The following is a 22253-nucleotide window of genomic DNA, read 5'->3' on the forward strand; positions in this document are numbered from 1 at the left end:
AGCTCTGGTGGACATTTGTGCAGTCAGCGTGCCATTTGCACACTCCCTCAAAACTTGAGACATCTGTAGCATTGGGTTGTGTGACAAAACTGCACATTTTAGAGTAACCTGTTATTGTCCCAAGCACAAGGTAAACCTCTGTAATGATAATACTGATTAATCAGCTTTTTGATATGCCACACCTGTCAGCCGGATGGATTATCTTTGTATAGATCTCAGTATATTTAATACAGTTTTATCAAAAAAATATATAGCTTTTTAAATTAAATATCACTTGCTCCTCTGATATACATTAAGCAGACCATTCAGAATCGAGTTTAGTTTATTCCAACAAAATCCTATTGCACATTATGTAAAGTTATGCACACGACATCACACGACTCATTCATGGATAATCACCGTAATTTAATCAATAGTATAGAACTGTGCAATGAATCGATTGTCAGTAATCACATTGTACAAATTTGGCTTGATTCTGAAATGTGGGCTCTTCAGATAAAGGCATTATAGTCATGTGCACTAATCTATTACGGAGTTGATTTCCAACCACCAATAGCGGTCTTCAGACCATTACTGAGTGGCAGTCCAACGGCCAATAGCAGTCTTCAGGCTCCTGTTGGGCGTGACCAAAATGGTTGGTAAAGGTAGGTTGGTCATGGGACTGCGGCGTTCTTAGGGCTGATCCAACTCTCAACGGTCTCTTTCTCATAGGAATATCCATCTGTTGATTTTAGACACACATTTTATACATCAGACATTGACATCATTACTTTTATAGGCTATGTACAGTATAATAATTGGAGCAGGTTACAAGTGCTAAAATAAATAAAAAGTCTATATTATCATTGATGAACAAGGACATGTATAGGCGGCAGATGTGTTCATGCCCTTTCCCTCACCTGCAGCGATGACAGGATCCTTCAACACCTCTCTGGTGATGGGACAAAGGAACTCCTATGGAGCACCTGGTCCCATCAACGCTGCTTTCAGAGCCTCTACCTTCCTCAAGACTTTACCACGGGGACCCACAGACAACAGCAACACAACATTATAACATATAAGACACTATTCAATCTGTATCGCTGAATCATTACAGATCGTGTGCGATAGAAATAGTCATTTCCGATTGAGCCGACATGTGCAGCGTTTACAATGAATGCCGTCTTGCCTTCTAATTTCAATCACGCTCCGACGCTGAACTGCTGCGATACGGAGTGAATGGAGCCCCTATTTGTGGTAAAACCATCTAGAGTCATTTGGAGTTAGAGGCAGCTTCAGGGAAATGTACTCCTACCGTAACAGTACATTTTAGTAGAACAGAACGCATCATGTGTGTGGACATTTATGAAGGGAAAAGCCATTCTGAGGCACGTTAATGTCAGTGCTTCCATAGAAAAGGCCCTCATAATTTGTGCTAGGAAGCCCAATGTCACGGAGGTGACTGCATCTACTGTTCAATAAAACGGTGTCTCCTTACTGCTGGGTTTCCGAGATAAGATACAGATTCATATCTCTGACTGGGGCTCCCCGTCCTCAGTCTTCACAGAAACCGCGGGAAGGAGACTGATGACTCGCAGCCTGTAGATGGTTTTAAAGCTCCGCTTTTCAAAAGCAGCAGGTGACTGAATAGATCTCCTGAGCACTTCTTGGAGCGGTCATAAGTGTTGGAACGTTCCACGGTTAGAGAGCCAGCTACCAGGAAGATGTGCGCTATCACTTGGCATACAGCGAAGCAACCGCTGCTCACTCCTAAAGCCTACAGCCCCACAATGGAATAGGTTTGAATAGTGTGTCTCCGGGGCCAAAGATTTGAGGTCGGTACCAATATGTCAACAGCAGGTGCCAATAGGCCACCTTTATGAGAGTCCCAGCCACAGGGACTCCTGCCTCCTACAGATAGTGTCTATGGCTGCAGTGTGGATGATTCAGGGAAGGCCTATGTTTAGACAGTATACAGTCTCATTGTCAGGCCATTCTGCAGGGACCAGGATGCAAACCAAGGAATGATCAGCTCCACAATCAGACCTCTTCCTGTGGAAGACCTGCTCCTACATATGGAATGCTCTGTTTGTTAATCAAGGTTAAGTTGCCTAGTGCCTCAGCGCTCAAGGGAAACGGGTCCTTTACACAAACAACACAGAGCTGAGGTAAGGAACAGACAGGCAGCTGTGTTGGTGGAGGGAAAGAAAGAAAGAAACCACGCCACCTGCCACTGAGCTTATGGCACTAGGCTATGATGACTTCAGCGATTTGATAGATTTAATTAACGAGCCCTCACCTGCAATCATGCAGAAGCCCCCCCCAAGAAACCCAGTGCAGATACAGCATTATAGATACGGCACTGCAATCACAAATTGTTTAAATCCCTGTGGGGACAGTAGCCAATCAAAATGTCTCCTTTCAATGACTTGCTGAACCCATTAGTCATTCAATTTACTAATGTGGATAAGAGAATACACATCTATGTGCAACATGCATCTTCTTTTGTGCCTGCATTGACGCAAATAAGATGACATTCACAATTGTTTGCGAAAATAAACACTATTGGCTATTTACGAACCCTCACAGTTGCCAATCACTGTATCAAGCCTACATAGGCAAAGCAACCATCAACTGTAATGTGGCAGACTGAGGTTAGCTGTAGATGGTGGGCTGTTGTACCAGAGAAGCCTCCCCTAAGCCGCAACAGAGATCTGGTGGAAGATGTCTGTGAATAACTTTTTTTCATGAATATTTCATGAAGGAGAGCGGTGAGAATCTAATTTATTTCAGTGTGTATCCACAAACAGCATCTTCAGGCAATCATACGGTATGCACAGCGTAAAGGACAGTGGGTTTTTAGAAACGTATCGTCTCCTTAGTCCTGATTTAATTTGTAATGATGCAGACTGTTTCCCAAAACTATAGTCTGCATGGCAGTATCTCAATCTATTGCGATCATATCACAGTGAAGACGCAGAACAAACCTACACTTTTATTTCTAGCATGGTTGAGGTAATAGCATGAAAAAGCTCATTCTGTCCGAATCCACAAATCAAATTTTCGGAGGGATTATCAAGTCATTTGATGAAATTGTCACAAGCAAATTACATAAGCAAGTAATAGCCGATGGGACATGTTGGAGGTTCGGAAAGTCGCAGCTTGGCAGCCTTAAAGCAGATTTACAGATATATTTTAGGAGCATTGTGGGAAGATTAGAACTCAGATAAAAGCCTCTGTGGCATGCATTCCATTCCAATAGAAAAGCACTGTAAAAGCATAATTCAGTAAATCCTATGGGTCCACTCCTGGGTCCCTTCATTATAAATGAGGAGTGGAGGCCTCAGGTCAGACATCCCTGAGATCTGTGTGTTCTGAGTGTCATGCAGTGGTGGCTGATGGCACTTTGAATCGGAGGACGGGCTCATAGTAATGGCTGGAACGGAATGAATGGAATGTTGTGATACACATCAAAGACATGGGGCCGTCGATGTTGTTGGCTGTGAAGGTGGTGACCAGTTCCTCCATGTTCTCCTCACTCTGCCGGGCTGAGACGTCCTCGGGCCAATCTCTCACCAGAAGCCTTGAGTGACCTGGTCCTGACAGCTTCCTTCCTGTTCCTGGGGAACACGCACAAACACAGGAAGGGAGGACGGGCCTTCCCACGTGCCTCCTCGAGTCCTTCCTGCTCTCTCCTGCCGTTTCCTGCAATACTACTTATCAGATTCCTACAAACACTTCCCACACATTCCACAGAAAGAAGGCCCTCCCTCAATATGAAGATGTTTTCACCAGGGGATAGACAAGGCCTGGCTTTCACCAGATGATAAATTGCATAATGTATCATTTGAAATGGCTAATTGGAAAAGCATTGGTGTAAAGAGGATGCTGGATTGGATCATAATAGAATGGGAACAAACATATCCTTTCCATCCTGTTGATATTACAACACATAATATTTCTGGGGAAAGGCTTGTTGAAACTCCCAATCCAATGTTGTTACACTCAAAATAGATCTGGAGAACAGTACAGTACATAACATGTGTGGATTTTTGCATCTAAAACAAAGATATGCATTGTGTCGTAATCCAGGTGTACGGATAGGGAACTATAGGGAAATCTGTTTACTGGAATCAATGGCTAATGAAAGGAATTCACACTAGGTGATCAATACAATGAAGGTCATACTCAGATTTGGTCTAAAAAGAGATGGGAGACAAGGGACATTTCTGGAAATATTTACAATTGAGAGAATGTCTGTTAACCAGCTGTCAATTAAATCCAGGAAAGAATCCAATAGTGGAACATTTGGAATAAAACCAAACATAAAGCAGCCATTTGTTAACTCAATATTTTGGCATTTGCACAGTAAAGACTGTATAAACCTAAGGATAATATGGCAAACCGATCTTAAATGTGAAATTGAGGATGATCCCTTGTTTGCTCCCAAGTGGCGCAGCGGTCTAAGGCACTGCACCCGCAGTGCTAGAAGCATCACTACAGACCCTGGTTTGATCCCGGGCTGTATCACAACCGGCCGTGATCGGGAGTCCCATGGTGCGGTGCAAAATTGGCCCAGCGTTTTTCTGGTTAGAGTTTGCCCAGTGTGGGCCGTCATTATAAATAATAATTTGTTAACTGACTTGCCCAGTTAAATACAACTTTTAAACATTTTTTATTAAGATTTTGGCTGACTCAGGATGGAACATAAGGGAAGCCAGGGGGGTGCTCAGTCAATACAAGATACTACATAGGTTCCATTGGACTACAACAATGCTTCATTACAACGGGGTTGATCGACGATAACATGTGCTAGAAATGTCAACAAGACACAGGGACATTCTTACACGCAATATGGGAATGTACATTAGTGCTACCTTTCTGGAAGGATATTCTGAAATATTTGGGAGAATGTCGGGAACAACAATCCCAATTTCACTAAGAATATGTCTGTTCAGTGGCAGAACAAAATTACCTAAAATGTATCACATGAAGAATTTGCACTGGGCTGTCGGTATCATTACAGCGACTAGATTGATCCTTAGATGTTGGAAAGGCCATGCCACTACTATTCTGAAACAGTGGATAGAATCAATGCTGGAAGTGGCATTTTATGAACAACCGCTTGCTAGATTCACTGGTAGAAATTAACATTTTAAGAGAATGTTTGTAATGTTGTTTCTGGGAATGAGAGGTGATGCCCATGTTGTATGGTAATACTGCGTTTGTGAACCCATTTTGTATTGTAGCTTATATGCTGCTGAAGTAGTATTAGATTGCGTATGTGTGTTTTGCTGGATGTTATGTCTGGATGTCATGCTCAATTTTGTATGCTGTACAATGTGTTTGTTTGATGGAAGATTTTTTAAAAAAATACTTCCCAAAAAAGGAAGCCCTCCTGTGCTGATAACAAATTACCATTAATTCTTGCATGCAGCGATAAAAGACAGACTAGTACTTTCTAACCTGTTCACCCAAATATACATCGTCTTTTTATAAACAGCACGGTAATGACATTTGCATGCCCTGGGAATATTTATCAGTCTTCCTCAGAGCCTCCCTCCCCTTGACAATGTTGTGTTTTTCTGGCCTTCGCAGGCACACTGTTCATCAGAGGCAACCTTCACACGACATTGTGCGAGCGGCTATCATTTTTCATGTTTTGCTAAGATAAAATGCACACTGTCGTGTCGCAGTGCTTGCTAATGACACCACACAGCACCATGCTTCACGTTTCCCATTATTAGGCTCTGAATGATAACAGCGGGACTACTGGAGTTAATTCTCATTAACACAGCGTTGTTTGCGTTTCCTCACCTCTCTCTTTCCTTCCCCTTCACCCTCCATCGTGTTCTCTTTTCTTCTCTCTGTTATTTTAGTCATTCACTATCGCTTGCTTGTCCATCTGGCCAAAATAACACCACCACTGACTTCCCCATTGAATTCCACTCTCAGAAGCAAACATGTGGAGGGAGGCTTAATGAAGTTATGGTGAAATAGCAGCAACACTTTCAGTCAAAACATACCAGAACAGTAAGTGCCCTCCTATCAAGTCTACTTGTACTATACAGTAACAACTCCTCTCTCCACAGCATCCCAAATGGCACCCTATAGTACACTATACAGTAACAACTCCTCTCTCCACAGCATCCCAAAAATGGCACCCTCCACAGCATCCCAAAGTACACTATACAGTAACAACTCCATCAAATGGCACCCTACACTATACAGCATCCCAAATGGCACCCTATAGTACACTATACAGTAACAACTCCTCTCTCCACAGCATCCCAAATGGCACCCTATAGTACACTATACAGTAACAACTCCTCTCTCTACAGCATCCCAAATGGCACCCTATAGTACACTATACAGTAACAACTCCTCTCTCCACAGCATCCCAAATGGCACCCTATAGTACACTATACAGTAACAACTCCTCTCTCCACAGCATCCCAAATGGCACCCTATAGTACACTATACAGTAACAACTCCTCTCTCCACAGCATCCCAAATGGCACCCTATAGTACACTATACAGTAACAACTCCTCTCTCCACAGCATCCCAAATGGCACCCTATAGTACACTATACAGTAACAACTCCTCTCTCCACAGCATCCCAAATGGCACCCTATAGTACACTATACAGTAACAACTCCTCTGGCACCCTCCACAGCATCCACAGCATACCAAATGGCACCCTATAGTACACTATACAGTAACAAATGGCACCCTATCTAACAACTCCACAGCATCCCAAATGGCACCCTAACAACTCCTCTCTCCACAGCATCCCAAATGGCACCCTATAGTACACTATACAGTAACAATAGCATACACTATGGCACCCTATAGTACACTATACAGTAACAACTCCTCTCTCCACAGCATCCCAAATGGCACCCTATAGTACACTATACAGGCAATAGGTTGCCATTTGAGACATACACCCAGCGTCTCTGTGGCTGACTGGCTCTTAGGAAGGTTATGTAGCCTCGCCGAACAGTTTATTAGGTACACCCGTCCAGGAACCTGGTCGGACCCCCTTTGCCTCCAAAACATCCTGAATTCTTCCACATGGATGTTGTTCCATGCTGACGCAATGGCATCACACAGTTGCTGCAGATTGGACGGCAGTACACCAACGTCACCAGCCTGTACCGTTGACACCAGGCAGGATGGGTCCATGGACTCATGCTGCTTACGGCAAATCCTGACTCTGCTATCAGCATGACGCAACAGGAACCGGGATTCGTCAGACCAGGCAATGTTTTCCACTCCTCAATTGTCCAGTGTGGGTGATCGCGTGCCCGTTTTTAGCTGATAGGACTGGAATCCGTTGTGGTCGTCTGCTGCAATAGCTCATCCATGCCAATGATCGATGAGTTGTACTTTCCAAGATGCCGTTCTGCACACCACTGTTGTACTGCGCCGTTATTTGTCCGTTTGTGGCCTGCCTATTACCTTGCATGATTCTTGCCACTCCTTCGACCTTTCCTATCAACTAGCTGTTTTCGCCCACAGGACTGCCACTGACTGAATGCGTTTTGTTTGTCGCGCCATTCTGGGTAAAGCCTAGACACTGTTGTGCATGAAAAGCCCAGGAGGGCAGCCGTTTTTGAGATACTGGATCTGGTGTGTCTGGCATGACAATAATACCACCCTCAAAGTCCCTTAGAAGGGGCAAAATGAGTGACCTAACATTCAATCGAACAGTATGTGAATGCCTCGATGTCTGTCTGCATGCTATATATAGCAAGCCACTGTTCGTAGGTGCTATCCATTTTTGTGAACGGGTGGTACGTTAAGTGTAAATATCGTTGGAGCCTACTGTAGCTGACTGGGGGGGTTAGGGAAGCTGTGCCAAGACTGGAGAGGGTTCTTTGTTTATCTGGAGGGGTTCCACTCTTGGACTGGCTCCCATGTACAGGCCTCTTCATCATCATCTCTCACTTTACAGGTCATCATCATTTATTTTTACTGCCTCCTCCACTCATTCAGGCCTCCGGACATCTCATCCATTCATCAACTCAGTATCTGGCTCTGGGGTGGATTTTCCCCTATGTACAGATCTAGGATCAGCTTCCCTTCTCCCAACATACCCCATTAGTGAGGGAAAATGCAAAACTGACCCAAGATCAGCATCTATGGGCAACTTCACCCCACTCCCAGTATCTGGAGGCTGCTGCTCCTGACTGTCCCTACATTCCATAGGCTAAATTGCCTCAGGTGATTAGGGGGATATGTTCCCCCCCAATATTCAGGACATGTTGATTTGTCCCCCCCAATCATTTCTTTCAAATAAAAAATATATAGGTAATATATAAGTAATATATAAGTAATGTCAAAATGTGTAGAATTTCAGGAAATTAGCTTTAACGGTCAAATTTTGGCACGAAAAACGGTCCAGCTCCTCCTCAATTTTCAAACAGAAATGGAGTGAGCCTTTGGAGGTTCATCAATGTGTTGTTGTGGTCATGCATGCCTCATCCGACATAGCTAGTTTGTTAGCTAAGCTAGCCACTTGTAGCTAGTCAGTAACTCCTCCAGCATATGTTGTCATTTCACAGGACTTGTTTTCAGTAAGATCGGTAAGAATTGGCACTTCTGTAGCCAAATATCTTAATCATCATTTTGTTTTTAGGCATTAAATGACCTGGTATGATAGTGCATTGATCAGTTATACAGTAGGAGTTATTTTTGCATTTTTGCCCAATGTCGACCTTTAAAATAACTGTCCAGTGTTTCCAGATTTCTATGAACATTTACATTTACATTTAAGTCATTTAGCAGACGCTCTTATCCAGAGCGACTTACAAATTGGTGCATTCACCTTATGACATCCAGTGGAACAGTCACTTTACAATAGTGCATCTAAATCTTAAAGGGTGAGAAGGATTACTTATCCTATCCTAGGTATTCCTTAAAGAGGTGGGGTTTCAGTTGTCTCCGGAAGGTGGTGATTGACTCCGCTGTCCTGGCGTCGTGAGGGAGTTTGTTCCACCATTGGGGGGCCAGAGCAGCGAACATATGAAATATGACATATAATTACAATACGAGTGAAATAGTTTTTCTTCCCAAAATGTTTCATTAAGTAGGTTAAAAAACAGTTTTTCTGTTTTGGAAAGGAGTGAGTGCGTACCCCAACAACAGAATGGTGTGGGGTGTTTACCCCAACAACAGAATGGTGTGGGGTGTTTACCCCAACAACAGAATGGTGTGGGGTGTTTACCCCAACAACAGAATGGTGTGGGTGTATGCCAGACATTCTCCATAAGGAAATTGCAATATTTTTTTTAACAGTTCCAAGTTTGAGATGTTTTTTTTTTTAAGTGTTTTTTGTTTTATCCAATTGATGCTTTGGACACAAATATAAGAATAGGATGAGTCAACAACATTATTTGGGTATGAGTTAACAGAATATTACTGCAAAATGTTATCTTATCCTCATGGCAAAATGTGGAGAATAGCATGAGATGAGCTATAAAACAGCAATGTTTTCTCTCTGCCCTATGGTAAGATGTGTGTAATTGGTTTTTCCAGCAGGACAATGATGCATGCCACACAGCCAGGTCAATCAAGGTGTGAATGGATGACCACCAGATCAAGACCCTGTCATGACCAGCCCAATCTCCAGACCTGAACCCCATTGAAAACCACCATATCAAGACCCTGTCATGACCAGTCCAATCTCCAGACCTGAACCCCATTGAAAACCACCATATCAAGACCCTGTCATGGCCAGTCCAATCTCCAGACCTGAACCCCATTGAAAACCACCATATCAAGACCCTGTCATGGCCAGTCCAATCTCCAGACCTGAACCCCATTGAAAACCACCATATCAAGACCCTGTCATGGCCAGTCCAATCTCCAGACCTGAACCCCATTGAAAACCACCATATCAAGACCCTGTCATGGCCAGTCCAATCTCCAGACCTGAACCCCATTGAAAACCTCTGGAATGTGATCAAGAGGAAGACAGATGGTCACAAGACATCAAACAAAGCCGAGCTGCTTGAATCTTTGAGCCAGGAGTGATATAAAGTCACCAAACATCAATGTGAAAGACTGGTGGAGAGCTGTGATTGAATATCAGGGTTATTCCACCAAATATTGATTTCTAAACTTTTTAAAAGTTATAAAACATTAGTATTGGGTTGTTTAAAAATGAATATTAACTTATTTTCTTTGCATTATTCAAGGTCTGACATCACTGCATCTTTTTTTGTTATTTTGACCAGTTATCATTTTATGCAAATAAATAGCTTTATTTGGAATTTGGGAGAAATGTTGTCAGTAGTTTATAGAATAAAACAAAATGGTTAATCTTAACCAAACACGTACATATTAACAGTACAACCAGAGAAACTGATCATTTTGCAGTGGTTGTTTCCAGAGTTGTTTTAAAAAATAAATAAAAAATTGGTAGAGGGAGGCTTCAACTTATCCATCCACTTACACTCAAAATACCCCTCCGAATACCCATCAGAGGCATAAGTCATGTCAAACTGTACAATTGCAGGAAATGCGTTTTAAAATGTTGAAAATTCCGGGGGAGGATAACCCCGAACCCCGTCTATTGTTCATCCCCAATATCTATACCACAATGTTGCCCCAATCACTGGATATAATGATAAGAACATTTTCCTGTGTTCTTACCTTGACATGAGGGGTTCCTGGTTTCAGCTAGAAATCACCAGAAAACACTAAATCTCTTTCAAAGGAGACTGCGTTCAAAGAGCTTGGAATGTGCTCTGTCAACATGTCCACTCTATGAAAACCCTCTGTAAACACGAGTCTAGCCAGGCCCTGATGTCAAAAGACACAGCTGCATTCCGGTGCAGTGCTTTTTAAAGTTTAAATCTACATGTGCACACGTACAGTGAAATGCCTTTCTTGCAACCTATAAACTCAAAAGTAATCAATATCAATGTAATACTAAAAATAACAAGGTAGAACAAAAAAAACACAATAAATACAAATAGGAAGAACACGAGAAAGTAAGTAAGATGCTGTTGCCATACCAAGCAGTGATGCAGCCAGTCAAGATGCTCTCAATGGAGGAGCTGTAGAACTTTTGGAGGATTTGAGAGCTCATGCCAAACTTTTTCAACCTCCTGAGGGGGAAGAGGTGCTGTCGCACCTTCTTCACGACTGAGTGTGTGAAGAGTGTGTGTGTGTGTGGACTCATATTTCCCTCACTAACTTTAAACATCAGCTATCTGCGCTGCTAACTGATTGCAGCAGCTGCACATAGCCCATCTGTAAATAGCCCATCCAATCTACCTACCTCATCCCCAAATTGCTTTTATTTACTTTTCTGCTCTTTTGCACATCAGTATTTATACTTGATCATCATCATCTGCACATCTATCACCAGTGTTAATTTGCTAAATTGTAATTGCTTCCCTACTATGGCCTATTTATTGCCTTACCTACTCACACCATTTGCAAACACTGTATATAGACTTTCTTTTTTTCTATTGTGTTATTGACTGTACGCTTGTTTATTCCATGTGTAACTCTGTGTTGTTGTTTGTGTCGCACTGCTTTGCTTGATTATGGCCAGGTCGCAGTTGTAAATGAGAACTTGTTTTCAACTTGCCGACCTGGTTAAATAAAGGTGAAATAAAAAAATGGAAAAAGTCCTTAGTGATTTGCACCCCTCTGCAGTCTTGTCAATGTGGGCGTGCTCGCCCCCCATTTCCTGTAGTCCACGATCAGCTCCTTGGCACCATGCCAGGTCACTGACTTTGTCCATGTAGGCTGTCTCATCATCGCTAGTGATCAGGCCTACCACCACAGTGTCGTCAGAAAACGTGATGATGGTGTTGGAGTCGTGCTTGGCTATGCAGTCATGGGTGAACAAGGAGTACAGGAGAGGACTAAGCACATACCCCTGTGGTGCCCCTGTGTTGAGGATCAGCGTGGCGGAGGTGATGTTGCCTACCCTTACTACCTGGGGGCGGCCCGTCATGAAATCCAGGATCCAGTTGAGAGGGAGGTGTTCAGTCCCAGGGTCCTATGCTTGGTGACGAGCTTGGAGGGGACTATGGTGTTGAACACTGAGCTTTTTATGTCTCTCTGTTGTGCCCTCTGCCAGTGACAGATGTTGACCGTCTTGTCCATGGATCCAGTGACCATCCATGGCAGGGTTGGCGAGAAGGCACAGGCTGTCACTAATCTAAGAGAAGGCGGGAAATAACGCATACAGTCACAGTGAGTGATATAACAACAGTGGGTAACAGGCTGGTACCTATTATGATGGCTCAACGTGTGAAGACGAACTCCATTGCTCTACATAGGAAGAAATAAACAAACATTGACAAAAAACAATGTCTGGCATTTCTAACTGTTAAGAGACTGTGATTTGTACCAGAGCAACAGTGGCGTGTGGATGGATACGTCTGTTTCAAAAGCAAAACACAACTTACTAAGACCACATCAACGACTGGTTCACATACCACATTGTACACCGTCACAGTCTTATCCACGGAGCTGTTGAAAAACACAACAGTGATTTATTTTATTCACTCCAACAGCTCAGCATTACAAGACACAACTAATCACGCAGAAAGAACAGAAATGAAACAAAACTTATACTTCTCCAATTTAACACAAGCAACAGATTATTGAGAACGTTAAATTCTGCTTTGTAAGGCTTCAGAGTAGAGACCCCCTAGTGGTCAAATATGAGAAAAGCACTATTTAACCTCTTGAGACTCTAGGGGCAGTATTTCATTATTAAATTAAAAAACGTGCCCGTTTTAAGCGCAATATTTTGTCATGAAAAGATGCTCGACTATGCATATAATTGGCAGCTTTGGAAAGAAAACACTGACTTTTCCAAAACTGCAAAGATATTATCTGTGAGTGCCACAGAACTCATGCTACAGGCGAAACCAAGATGAAACCTCAAACAGGAAATGAGCAGAAGAAATATTTGGTCACACCTTACATTATAGTGCTGTTATTGCTGTGTATATATTCCTACAAGAACCCAAGGGTATCTCTGGTCCAGGGCATTTGTGAAGGCTCGGCATTAGCAAGCCTGACAAACACCCTGGACCAGAGCTATGGTTAAAGCTTGGGTAATGAGAGGACGGATGGCTTCCCCCCCTGAGACGAGCAGCTCTCCGTCACATGAGAAGATACAGGAGAGCACAGGGACCGACTGGCCAGTCAGAGGGGTGCAGCTGCATCTCACAGCCTGGGAATCAGTAACTCAAAGACCTCCTGTAGAGAAGACCTCACCACCCACATCCCACTGTCTGTCTGTCTGTCCCACTGACCACCCCTCTGACTATACCTGCCCCCTGCCACATCCCACTGTCTGTCCCACTGACCACCCCTCTGACTATACCTGCCCCCTGCCACATCCACACCTGGATTAACAAGTTAAAGAAGGCTGTCAGTAACCACTCGGCAGGTAAGGGTGCTCTCGAGTGGCTGGATGTTCTTTACTATTCGGCCTTCAGATTTGTCACCAATGCTCCTTAAAGGACAAATCACTGCACTCTATACTCCTCTGTAAACTGGTCATCTCTGTATACCCGTCGTAAGATCCACTGGTTGATGCATATTTAGAAAATCCTCTGACTTCACTCCCCCATGTCTGAGATACCTACTGCAGCCCTCATCCTCCACATACAACACCCGTTTTCTGCCAGTCACATTCTGTTAAAGGTCCCCAAAACTCACACATCCCCAGGTCGCTCCTCTTTTCAGGTCACTGCAGCTAATGACTGGAACGAGCTGCAACCAAACACTGAAACTGGACAGTTTTATCTCTTCATTCAAAGACTCAATCATGGACACTTACTGACAGTTGTGGCTGCGTCGCCTGATGTATTGTTTTCTCTACCATCTTGCCCTTTGTGCTGTTGTCTGTGTCCAATAATGTTGGTTCCCTGTTTTGTGTTGCTACCATGTTGTGCTTCTGCCATGTTGTGTTGCTACCATGTTGTTGTCATGTTGTGTTGCTACCATGTTGTGCTGTTGCCATGTTGTGTTTCTACCATGTTGTTGTCATGTGTTGCTACCATGTTGTGCTGTTGCCATGTTGTGCTGCTACCATGTTGTGCTGCTGCCATGTTGTGCCATGTTGTTGTCATGTGTTGCTACCATGTTGTTGTCATGTGCTGCCATGTTGTGTTGCTACTGTGAAGTGTTGTCATGTTGTTGCTGTGAAGTGTTGTCATGTTGTGTTGTCATGTGTTGCTGCCTTTCTATTTTCTTGTCTTAGTTCTCTTTATGTTGTGTTGTCTCTCTTGCTGTGATGTGTGTTGTTTTTTGCTGTTGTTTAAGTACCAGTCTCCACAGGAGACCCTTTGTCTTTTGGTGGGCTGTCATTGTAAACAATAATTTGTTCTTAACGGACTTGCCTAGTTAAATAAATATTCAATAAATAAAACCACTGAACAAACACTCTGGACACTGATGCCGGGGTTCAATCCAAGGTGCTTTATACGTAAATGTTATGGTTTGCATGGAGACTTTGGCCTGTCGCCTTCATAAAATGTATTTGTCAGTTGTCCAGTGCACTGCTCTATAACACACCTCGAATGTAATCCTGGCTGGACTGTCCCTTAAGGAGAAGGCTACACACTGTACATACTGCATTTTAATTCAGTTATGACAAATTATTTATTTGCAGGTTGACTACCAAGCACTGTGGTAAAACAATTGTCCTTTTTCAAATTCATCTGATCTACATTATACGTTTTCCTCCTGGCAAGATTCAAATCAGTCATTTATTACTTTTTAATTGCTTTTAATTTGGCCTTTACAGGCTGAGTAAGTAGTGATGCCCATGTGGCTATTCAAATTCACAGCGAATAAAGAGAAGGTTATTATATTTCTAAAACATAAAAAAACTACAGGAAAATAAATGAAAGGAAACATGAATAATAGCACATCAACACCAGGAAGCAGAATGCCAGTTCAATTGAAAGGTTACTGACACAAAAGAGAAGCGAAAAATGGACTATAAATATTCCTCCATTCCAAAAGACAATTTCCTCTGAAAGTGGTACAATAACCATGTGAGGCACAGCGCCTTGGTATGCACTGCCCATTCTGCAGCCTATGTATGAGTGGCCAATGTTCTCTGGTTTCATTCCCTGTGCTGCAGTGTGCTTCCTTTAGTGGGCTGCTGCCCGAAGACAAAGGCACCACAACACATCCCTGTGGAACACCACTCAGTATGCACATCTCACCCAGGAACTGCTGTTACCACAGCAACAGAGACAGGATAGCCACTATATAAAGTAGCACAAGACCATCCACCACTTACCAAAGGGTAATGCAAAGCCTACTATCTGGCCATTCAAACTCATTCTAATATTTGTTCAGTTCATGGTGCTGACCTGTTGCACCCTCTATAACCACTGTGGCCCTGCTGGTCATCTATGGACGTTCTTGAACATCTTGAAGAACGATCTGGCCTTAAATGGCCATGTACTATTATAATATCCACCTGGCACAGCCAGAAAAGGACCCACCCATCACAACCTGGTTCCTCAAGGTTTCTTCCCAAGTTCCAGGCTTTCTAGGGAGTTTTTCCTAGCAACCGTGCTTCTACATCTGCATTGCTCTCTGGGGTTTGAGGCTGGGCTTCTGTATAAGCACTGTGTGACAAACTGCTGAGGTGAAAAGGGCTTTATAAATGCATTTGATTGATTGATGGCAGTGTTTGTGGTTTGTTAAAGGGCATGACTGCTTCCATTTGCATGCTGTTCATTGGATTGTTGACTGTCGGCTACGGTTATGGAATGGGCAGATACATTAAAATACTGTATATCAGATGCCGATCACAGTCCAAAACAAAGACCAAATATTGAATTCTATAAGAACTAGTATGTGTGTGCAATACAGAAGAGTAAGTGTAAACAATGTTTGGATACATTCATTGATTTTCAAATTGGAACATATATATCTTAAACCCACTGGGAAGATACTTGCTGGTCTTCAATCTGATATGACTGAAAGCAATCTATTATTGATGAGGTTTTTTTTTCTCCCCAGCACTGACACGGTTTGTTCTAAAACACTAATGCAATTACTTTACTCCGCGCAGACGACGCTGTGCTCAATCTCGCTATCTATTCCCTTGTGTGTGTAGCAGAGGCCAGACCAGCCTACGTGCTACAGCATGCTGTGATACGATCCATATCTTCAGTTGACTGTCCTGTCCACAGGAGGCCAATCGAAACGGCACTGAACTGCCATCTGTGAAGGAGTGGCGGAACAAACCCGGCACATCGACTCTCCATCAGAATAATAATCATGTTTACTTTCGAAGAAAAAAATAATACGTAATAGGACTCACATGGTTGGTGCATATCTCTTTGAAGGGTTGGGAACTAGGAGAATACATTTGAGGCTATACCTAGAATTGAACTCTGACAAATTATAGGATTAGATGGGTTGCATTGAAAATAGGAACGGATACTGTTTATGATTGATGAAAGGTAAAACAATGTTTCAACAGTTGTGAGACATTAATAAATGTGTGGTTAAGTACATTTGGTTATAATAATAAAACCTTCCAATGGTAATTTCTTTAAGTCCCCACTGACTGCCACAAAGCTCTAGGAGCACCACAGAAAGCTTTTTCCTAAATAAAGTCATTTATAGTCTGAATTTGAACTCTCCATACTAGGGGCCGAGTGTCAAATGACGCCCTATTGGACCCAGGTAAAAAGTAATGCACTATATAGGGAATAGGGTGTCATTTTGGAATTCACCCTATGTATGGCTTTTCTCCGTTTTACAACCTCAACTGGGCACTATCCCAACGTCTTGAAGAGAAGGGTGCCCTGAGGAGAGGATCACTTAACTGAGGTATGTTTTAAATCATTACCCATGTCCAACTGGGGTACAGTGGCAGCAGGTCACCCCAAGGTCACTGGCGTCCTCCTACTCATGGAGCTGCTTCATGTCCAGGTCTTTGATATCTCCAGATGTGTACAGCCTGTTATAAACATCTGCCCACAAGGAGTGAAGCAGAACGCCATCCCTGGGGTCTCGGTCACGGCACTAGACCTGGGAAGATGAACAGTGGAATATGATGCAGCATTTTGATAGCCTATGCTGAGTCGGTAAATACGGAAACATGCGGTTTTCAGGGATACCGTATCTTCAATCTAGCTTCCATTTCCCCTGAAGCCCAGATGAGGGGACTCCATTCAAGTGTTTATTTTACACCTGCTATGAAGATTACATACAGTTGAAGTCGGAGGTTTACACACACCGTAGCCAAATACTGAGTAAAAATTCAGTCTTAGGTCAGTGAGGATCACCACTTTATTTTAAGAATGTGAAATGTCAAAAATAATAGTTGAGAGAATGATTAATTTTAGCTTTTATTTCTTTCATCACATTCCCAGTGGGTCATAAGTTTACATACACTCAATTAGTATTTGGTAGCATTGCCTTTAAATGTTTTAACTTGGGTCAAATGCTTCAGGTAGCCTTCCACAAACTTCCCACAATAAGTTGGTTGAATTTTGGCCCATTCCTCCTGACAGAGCTGGTGTAACTGAGTCAGGTTTGTAGGCCTCCTTGCTCACACAAGCTTTTTCAGTTCTGCTCACAAATGTTCCACAGGATTGAGGTCAGGGCTTTGTGATGGCCACTCCAATACCTTGACTTTGTTGTCCTTAAGTCATTTTGCCACAACTTTGGAAGTATGCATGGGGTCATTGTCCATCTGGAAGACCCATTTGCGACCAAGCTTTAACTTCCTGACTGATGTCTTGAGATGTTGCTTCAATATATCCACATAATATTCCATCCTCATGGTGCCATCTATTTTATGAAGTGCACCAGTCCCTCCTGCAGCGAAGCACCCCCACAACATTATGCTCCCACCCTCATGCTTCATGGTTGGGCTGGTGTTCTTCGGCTTGCAAGCCTCCCCTTTTCCTCCAAACATAACGATGGTCATTATGGCCAAACAGTTATATTTTTATTTCATCAGACCAGAGGACATTTCTCCAAAAAGTATGATCTTTGTCCCCATGTGCAGTTGCAAACCATAGTCTGTTTTTTCATGGCAGTTTTGGAGCAGTTGCTTCTTCCTTGCTGAGCGGCCTTTCAGGTTATATCGATATTGGAATCGTTTTACTGTGTATATAGATACTTTTGTACCAGTTTCCTCCAGCATCTTCACAAGGTCCTTTGCTGTTGTTCTGGGATTGATTTGCACTTTTCGCACCAAAGTATGTTCATCTCTAGGAGACAGAACACGTCTCCTTCCTGAGCGGTATGACAGCTGCATGGTCCCATGGTGTTTATAGTTGCGTACTATTGTTTGTACAGATGAACGTAGTACCTTCAGGCGTTTGGAAAATGCTCCCAAGGATGAACCAGACTTGAGATCTCAATTATTTTTCTGAGGTCTTGGCTGATTTCTTTTAATTTTCCCATGATGACAAGAGAGACACTGAGTTTGAAGGTAGGCCTTGAAATAAACCCACAGGTACACCTCCAATTGACTCAAATTATGTCAAATTAGCCTAGCAGAAGCATCTAAAGCCATGACATAATTTTCTGGAATATTCCAAGCTGTTTAAAGGCACAGTCAATTTAGTGTATGTAAACTTCTGACCCACTGGAATTGTTATACAGTGAATTATATGTGAAATAATCTGTAAACAATTGTTGGAAAAATTACTTGTGTCATTGCACAAAGTAGATGTCCTAACAGACTTGCCAAAACTAGTTTGTTAACAAGAAATGTGTGGAGTGGTTGAAAAACGAGTTTTAATGACTCCAACCAAAGGTTATGTAAACTTCCGACTTCAACTGTATTATGTGAAGGTTTAGAAAATTGATGTTCAATGAGGACAAGGATGCTTCATTTTAATATTAGAGACCATTGGGATTAGTTGTAAACGTAATCGACGTTTATTATCATAGGATGTCGGTGTAAGAATATCCCTTAGACCTATACATATTGTATTGATTACTATTATGAAGATTAGAGAACCTACCTCCAAGGGCATCAGGGCAACGCAACATAGGGAGTAGTTTATGCCCTAAGTGAAAACCCCAAATGGCCACGGTTCCATCCGATTTCCTGGACAGCAGGGGGAGGAATCGGGAGACCGCGAGCACAGCACGGGCTGCAGCCAGGATGCTGTAATTTTGCCATTAGCTCACCTGTCGCAAACTCCAAAAAAGTTGCCGCGTCTGTGGAGCAGCTGGACAGATAGGTTGCACACACTTTAACTGTAGCAGTGAACTCCATAGCCGTGCCCTGACAGAGGCAAGAACGGACGCTCTGAGAAGTCATTCCTCTTACATATTCGTATGGCTTTATCTCCGGAGCAAGTCGCAAGTAGTGTAGGGGAGAACGCGCACCAATACACCTCATGTCGATGATCGTGGAGTGTTTACGGTAATGGCACCATTTTGTCACTGTTGATAAATATTCTTGCTGTAAATAAAATATAACCTCAGCCCACACAAGGTGGCGCAAAACATCCAGGCACTAACCGCCTCAAAGCTGTAGGTACCCTATACATATTCACTGGATATGAATGATTCACCAGCAATATGCCATAAATAGTGTGATACCTCATAAAATAAATATATTTTATGAAAATGTCAAGGTTATTACCTTCATGGGCTTAAAAAAAAAAATATATATATATATCCACACACAGATTGCACAAAACATTAGGAACACCTTCCCAATATAGAGTTGCACATCATTTTGCCCTCAGAACAGCCTCAATTCTTCAGGGCTTGGACTCTACAATGTGTTGAATGCGTTCCACAGGGATGCTGGAGCATATAGACTCCAATGCAGTTGTGTCAAGTTGGCTGGATGTCCTTTGGGTGGTGGACCAGTCTTGATGTTGAGCGTGAAAAACTCAGCAGCGTTGCAGTTGATACGCTCAAACCGGTTCGCCTGGCATCTATTTACATACCAAAGGCACTTACATTTTTGTCTTGCCCATACACCCTCTGAACGGCACACACACAATCCATGTCTCAAGGCTTAAAAAAAAAGAAACATTTAACCTGTCTCCTCCCCTTCATCTACGCTGATTGAAGTGGATTTAACAAGTGACATAAGGGATCATAGCTTTCACCTAGATTCACCTGGTCAGTCTACTGTGTCATGGAAAAAGCATGTTTTGTACACTCAGTGTAAGTGATAGTTATAATGACCAAATCTAAAAACAAATCATTGAAAATGAAAGCGTTGCTTACCGTACCTTAATCCACATCCAAATGCTGCTAGAACCAGGTGGAGCTTACCTTTTGTACAACAAGAAACGTCATAGCTGATCACATAACACTCATGGTGACACTGGGAGTTGTGAGGTTAATGTGCAGTAGTAGTTCACCTAGGTAGGTGATGTCCCATTATTCCCTGACATGTTTCTCAAATATGATAGAGACTAACCTCCCGCCACCCAATGACATTCAAATGACCTTGTCAAGTTGTAGGCCTAGAATATAGCATATGGCAGGACATCTGGGCTTTGTAATGTGAAAACAGATACAGGACAAAGCCCAGATGTCCTGCCAACAGAAATGTTTGCAGTATAGAAAACAAAATATGAAGTAAAGCAATATACAGAGTTGAAAAAGATCATTTTTATTAGATCCGTGCCACACACACTAGTGAAAAATAATGCTCCTACAAAAAAAATTCTACTTTTCCTCACAATATTCATAAATAAAATAACTTCAAGTACTCTGACTCAGGTACAAAACACTGCTCAAGATGCCACCAGTAGGCAAAACAGTGGTTATTACCAGGGTTGGGATCAATTCCATTTCAAGTCCAGTCAATTTAGAAAGGAAACCTAATTCTAATTCCAAATGTTCCTCATTGAAGATAATTGGGATTTCAGTGTTCTTCCTGATATTGAATGGAATTTAAAAATGGAATTTAACCAGGAATACCCTGGTTATTAAAAAAATGTTCCAGTGTCCTTGGGTCTGTGGCAAGGCAAGGCAAATAGAGCTAAATGCTTTTATGAAAGGTACTGTGCATCGCGATGCATTCTATACTGATGATAGGATGATGTCAGAAAGAGCCCACGAGGGTTGACATTTCATATACTGGCGCGCACACACACACACACACACACACACACACACACACACACACACACACACACACACACACACACACACATACAAAACCAAAGGATTGAAATAATATCCTCCACAAACGTTTGAGAGGGCAGGCACTACCAAGATTGAGGAGACCACAGTGTTTGCAGAGGATATACGGTACAGGCAATATACATGTATTTATCACTTTTAAGACTGAAATTAAACACTACAATCATTCTAAGGCATAAACAATATCAGGTGTCTTGTAACAGTACTGTATGTACACATCATACATTTGACCATCAAGACTTAATATTAACATTAACGAACAGTATATACACAGATGTGCCATTGTTGCCTCACTGTCTAGGTTATGTTAGCGATGCAAACATACATTGAAACGCAGCATTACAGTATTAACGTCATGAATCTTGTGGCGCCCTGGAGGCACAGAGCAGTGTAAACAATTCATTTTATTTTTTTTCTTGGCTTTTGTTTTATGTTCGCAAAACATTCCGTAAGATTTTTTGTTGTTTTAAAGCAGTTTTTTCCGTTTCTTAGAAAATGAAAACCATTTCCACTGATAAATAATTGGCAAAATTAAATACATTCACTGTAAAATAATATGTACAGTTAGTTGGAAAGCTTTTGTTCCCAGTTACAGCTCTGTTGGTGGTGGATTCTTCTAGGAAATGGTATTGCACTTTAAAAACACCCACCCATTTTGTCTGAAACTCTTTGGGTGCATTTCCTTGCTCTTACACAACTAGTATTGTACAACTAGTATTGTACATCAGTGAAGTCAATACGTAGCATTACAATTGTAAATGAATGAAGATTCCCTGGTTGCTGACAGAGAGACTTGAACCTTAGGTCTTGAAGACAGTCTTCAGACCACTCCTGCTTGTGAGTGTAAAGTGGTTACCGCTGGTCCCATACAGTATAGTGAGGATAAAGTAGTACAAACTAGCCTAGTTGGTTTGTTTTAACAGCTCAGTCCATCTCTTCTGAAAAAAACTCCTCATGTTGTGTCCTGCTCGCCCAATGTCCGAATGATCTTCGTTGAACTTTTCACAGTTATCAAAAACCAAGTTGACGTCGATGATAAACGTCTCGAGGTTCAAGTACCTGTAAATTGAGACGCATGGCATTTCAAATTACGACATTTCTGAGATACAATCCCGCA

General features: G+C 42.4%; 1 protein-coding gene and 1 pseudogene across 15 annotated transcripts in view; both read right to left on the reverse strand.

The window, feature by feature from the left end:
• Positions 1-411: 411 nt before the first annotated feature.
• On the reverse strand, positions 412-19401 carry LOC124046840 (annotated as a pseudogene).
• A 1176-nt stretch (positions 19402-20577) lies between these two features.
• LOC124042308 (bromodomain adjacent to zinc finger domain protein 2B-like) overlaps positions 20578-22253 on the reverse strand; it is an 85498-nt gene continuing 83822 nt past the window's right edge. For all 15 annotated transcript variants that reach the window (XM_046360677.1, XM_046360687.1, XM_046360690.1 and 12 more), the window contains one exon: positions 20578-22195. In XM_046360677.1, the coding sequence (XP_046216633.1) occupies positions 22039-22195 (157 nt within the window). In that variant the 3' untranslated portion in view covers positions 20578-22038. The remainder of the gene's footprint in view (positions 22196-22253) is intronic.

This window comes from Oncorhynchus gorbuscha, linkage group LG01 (genome assembly GCF_021184085.1).
Source record: "Oncorhynchus gorbuscha isolate QuinsamMale2020 ecotype Even-year linkage group LG01, OgorEven_v1.0, whole genome shotgun sequence".
Classification (NCBI taxonomy): Eukaryota; Metazoa; Chordata; class Actinopteri; order Salmoniformes; family Salmonidae; genus Oncorhynchus; species Oncorhynchus gorbuscha.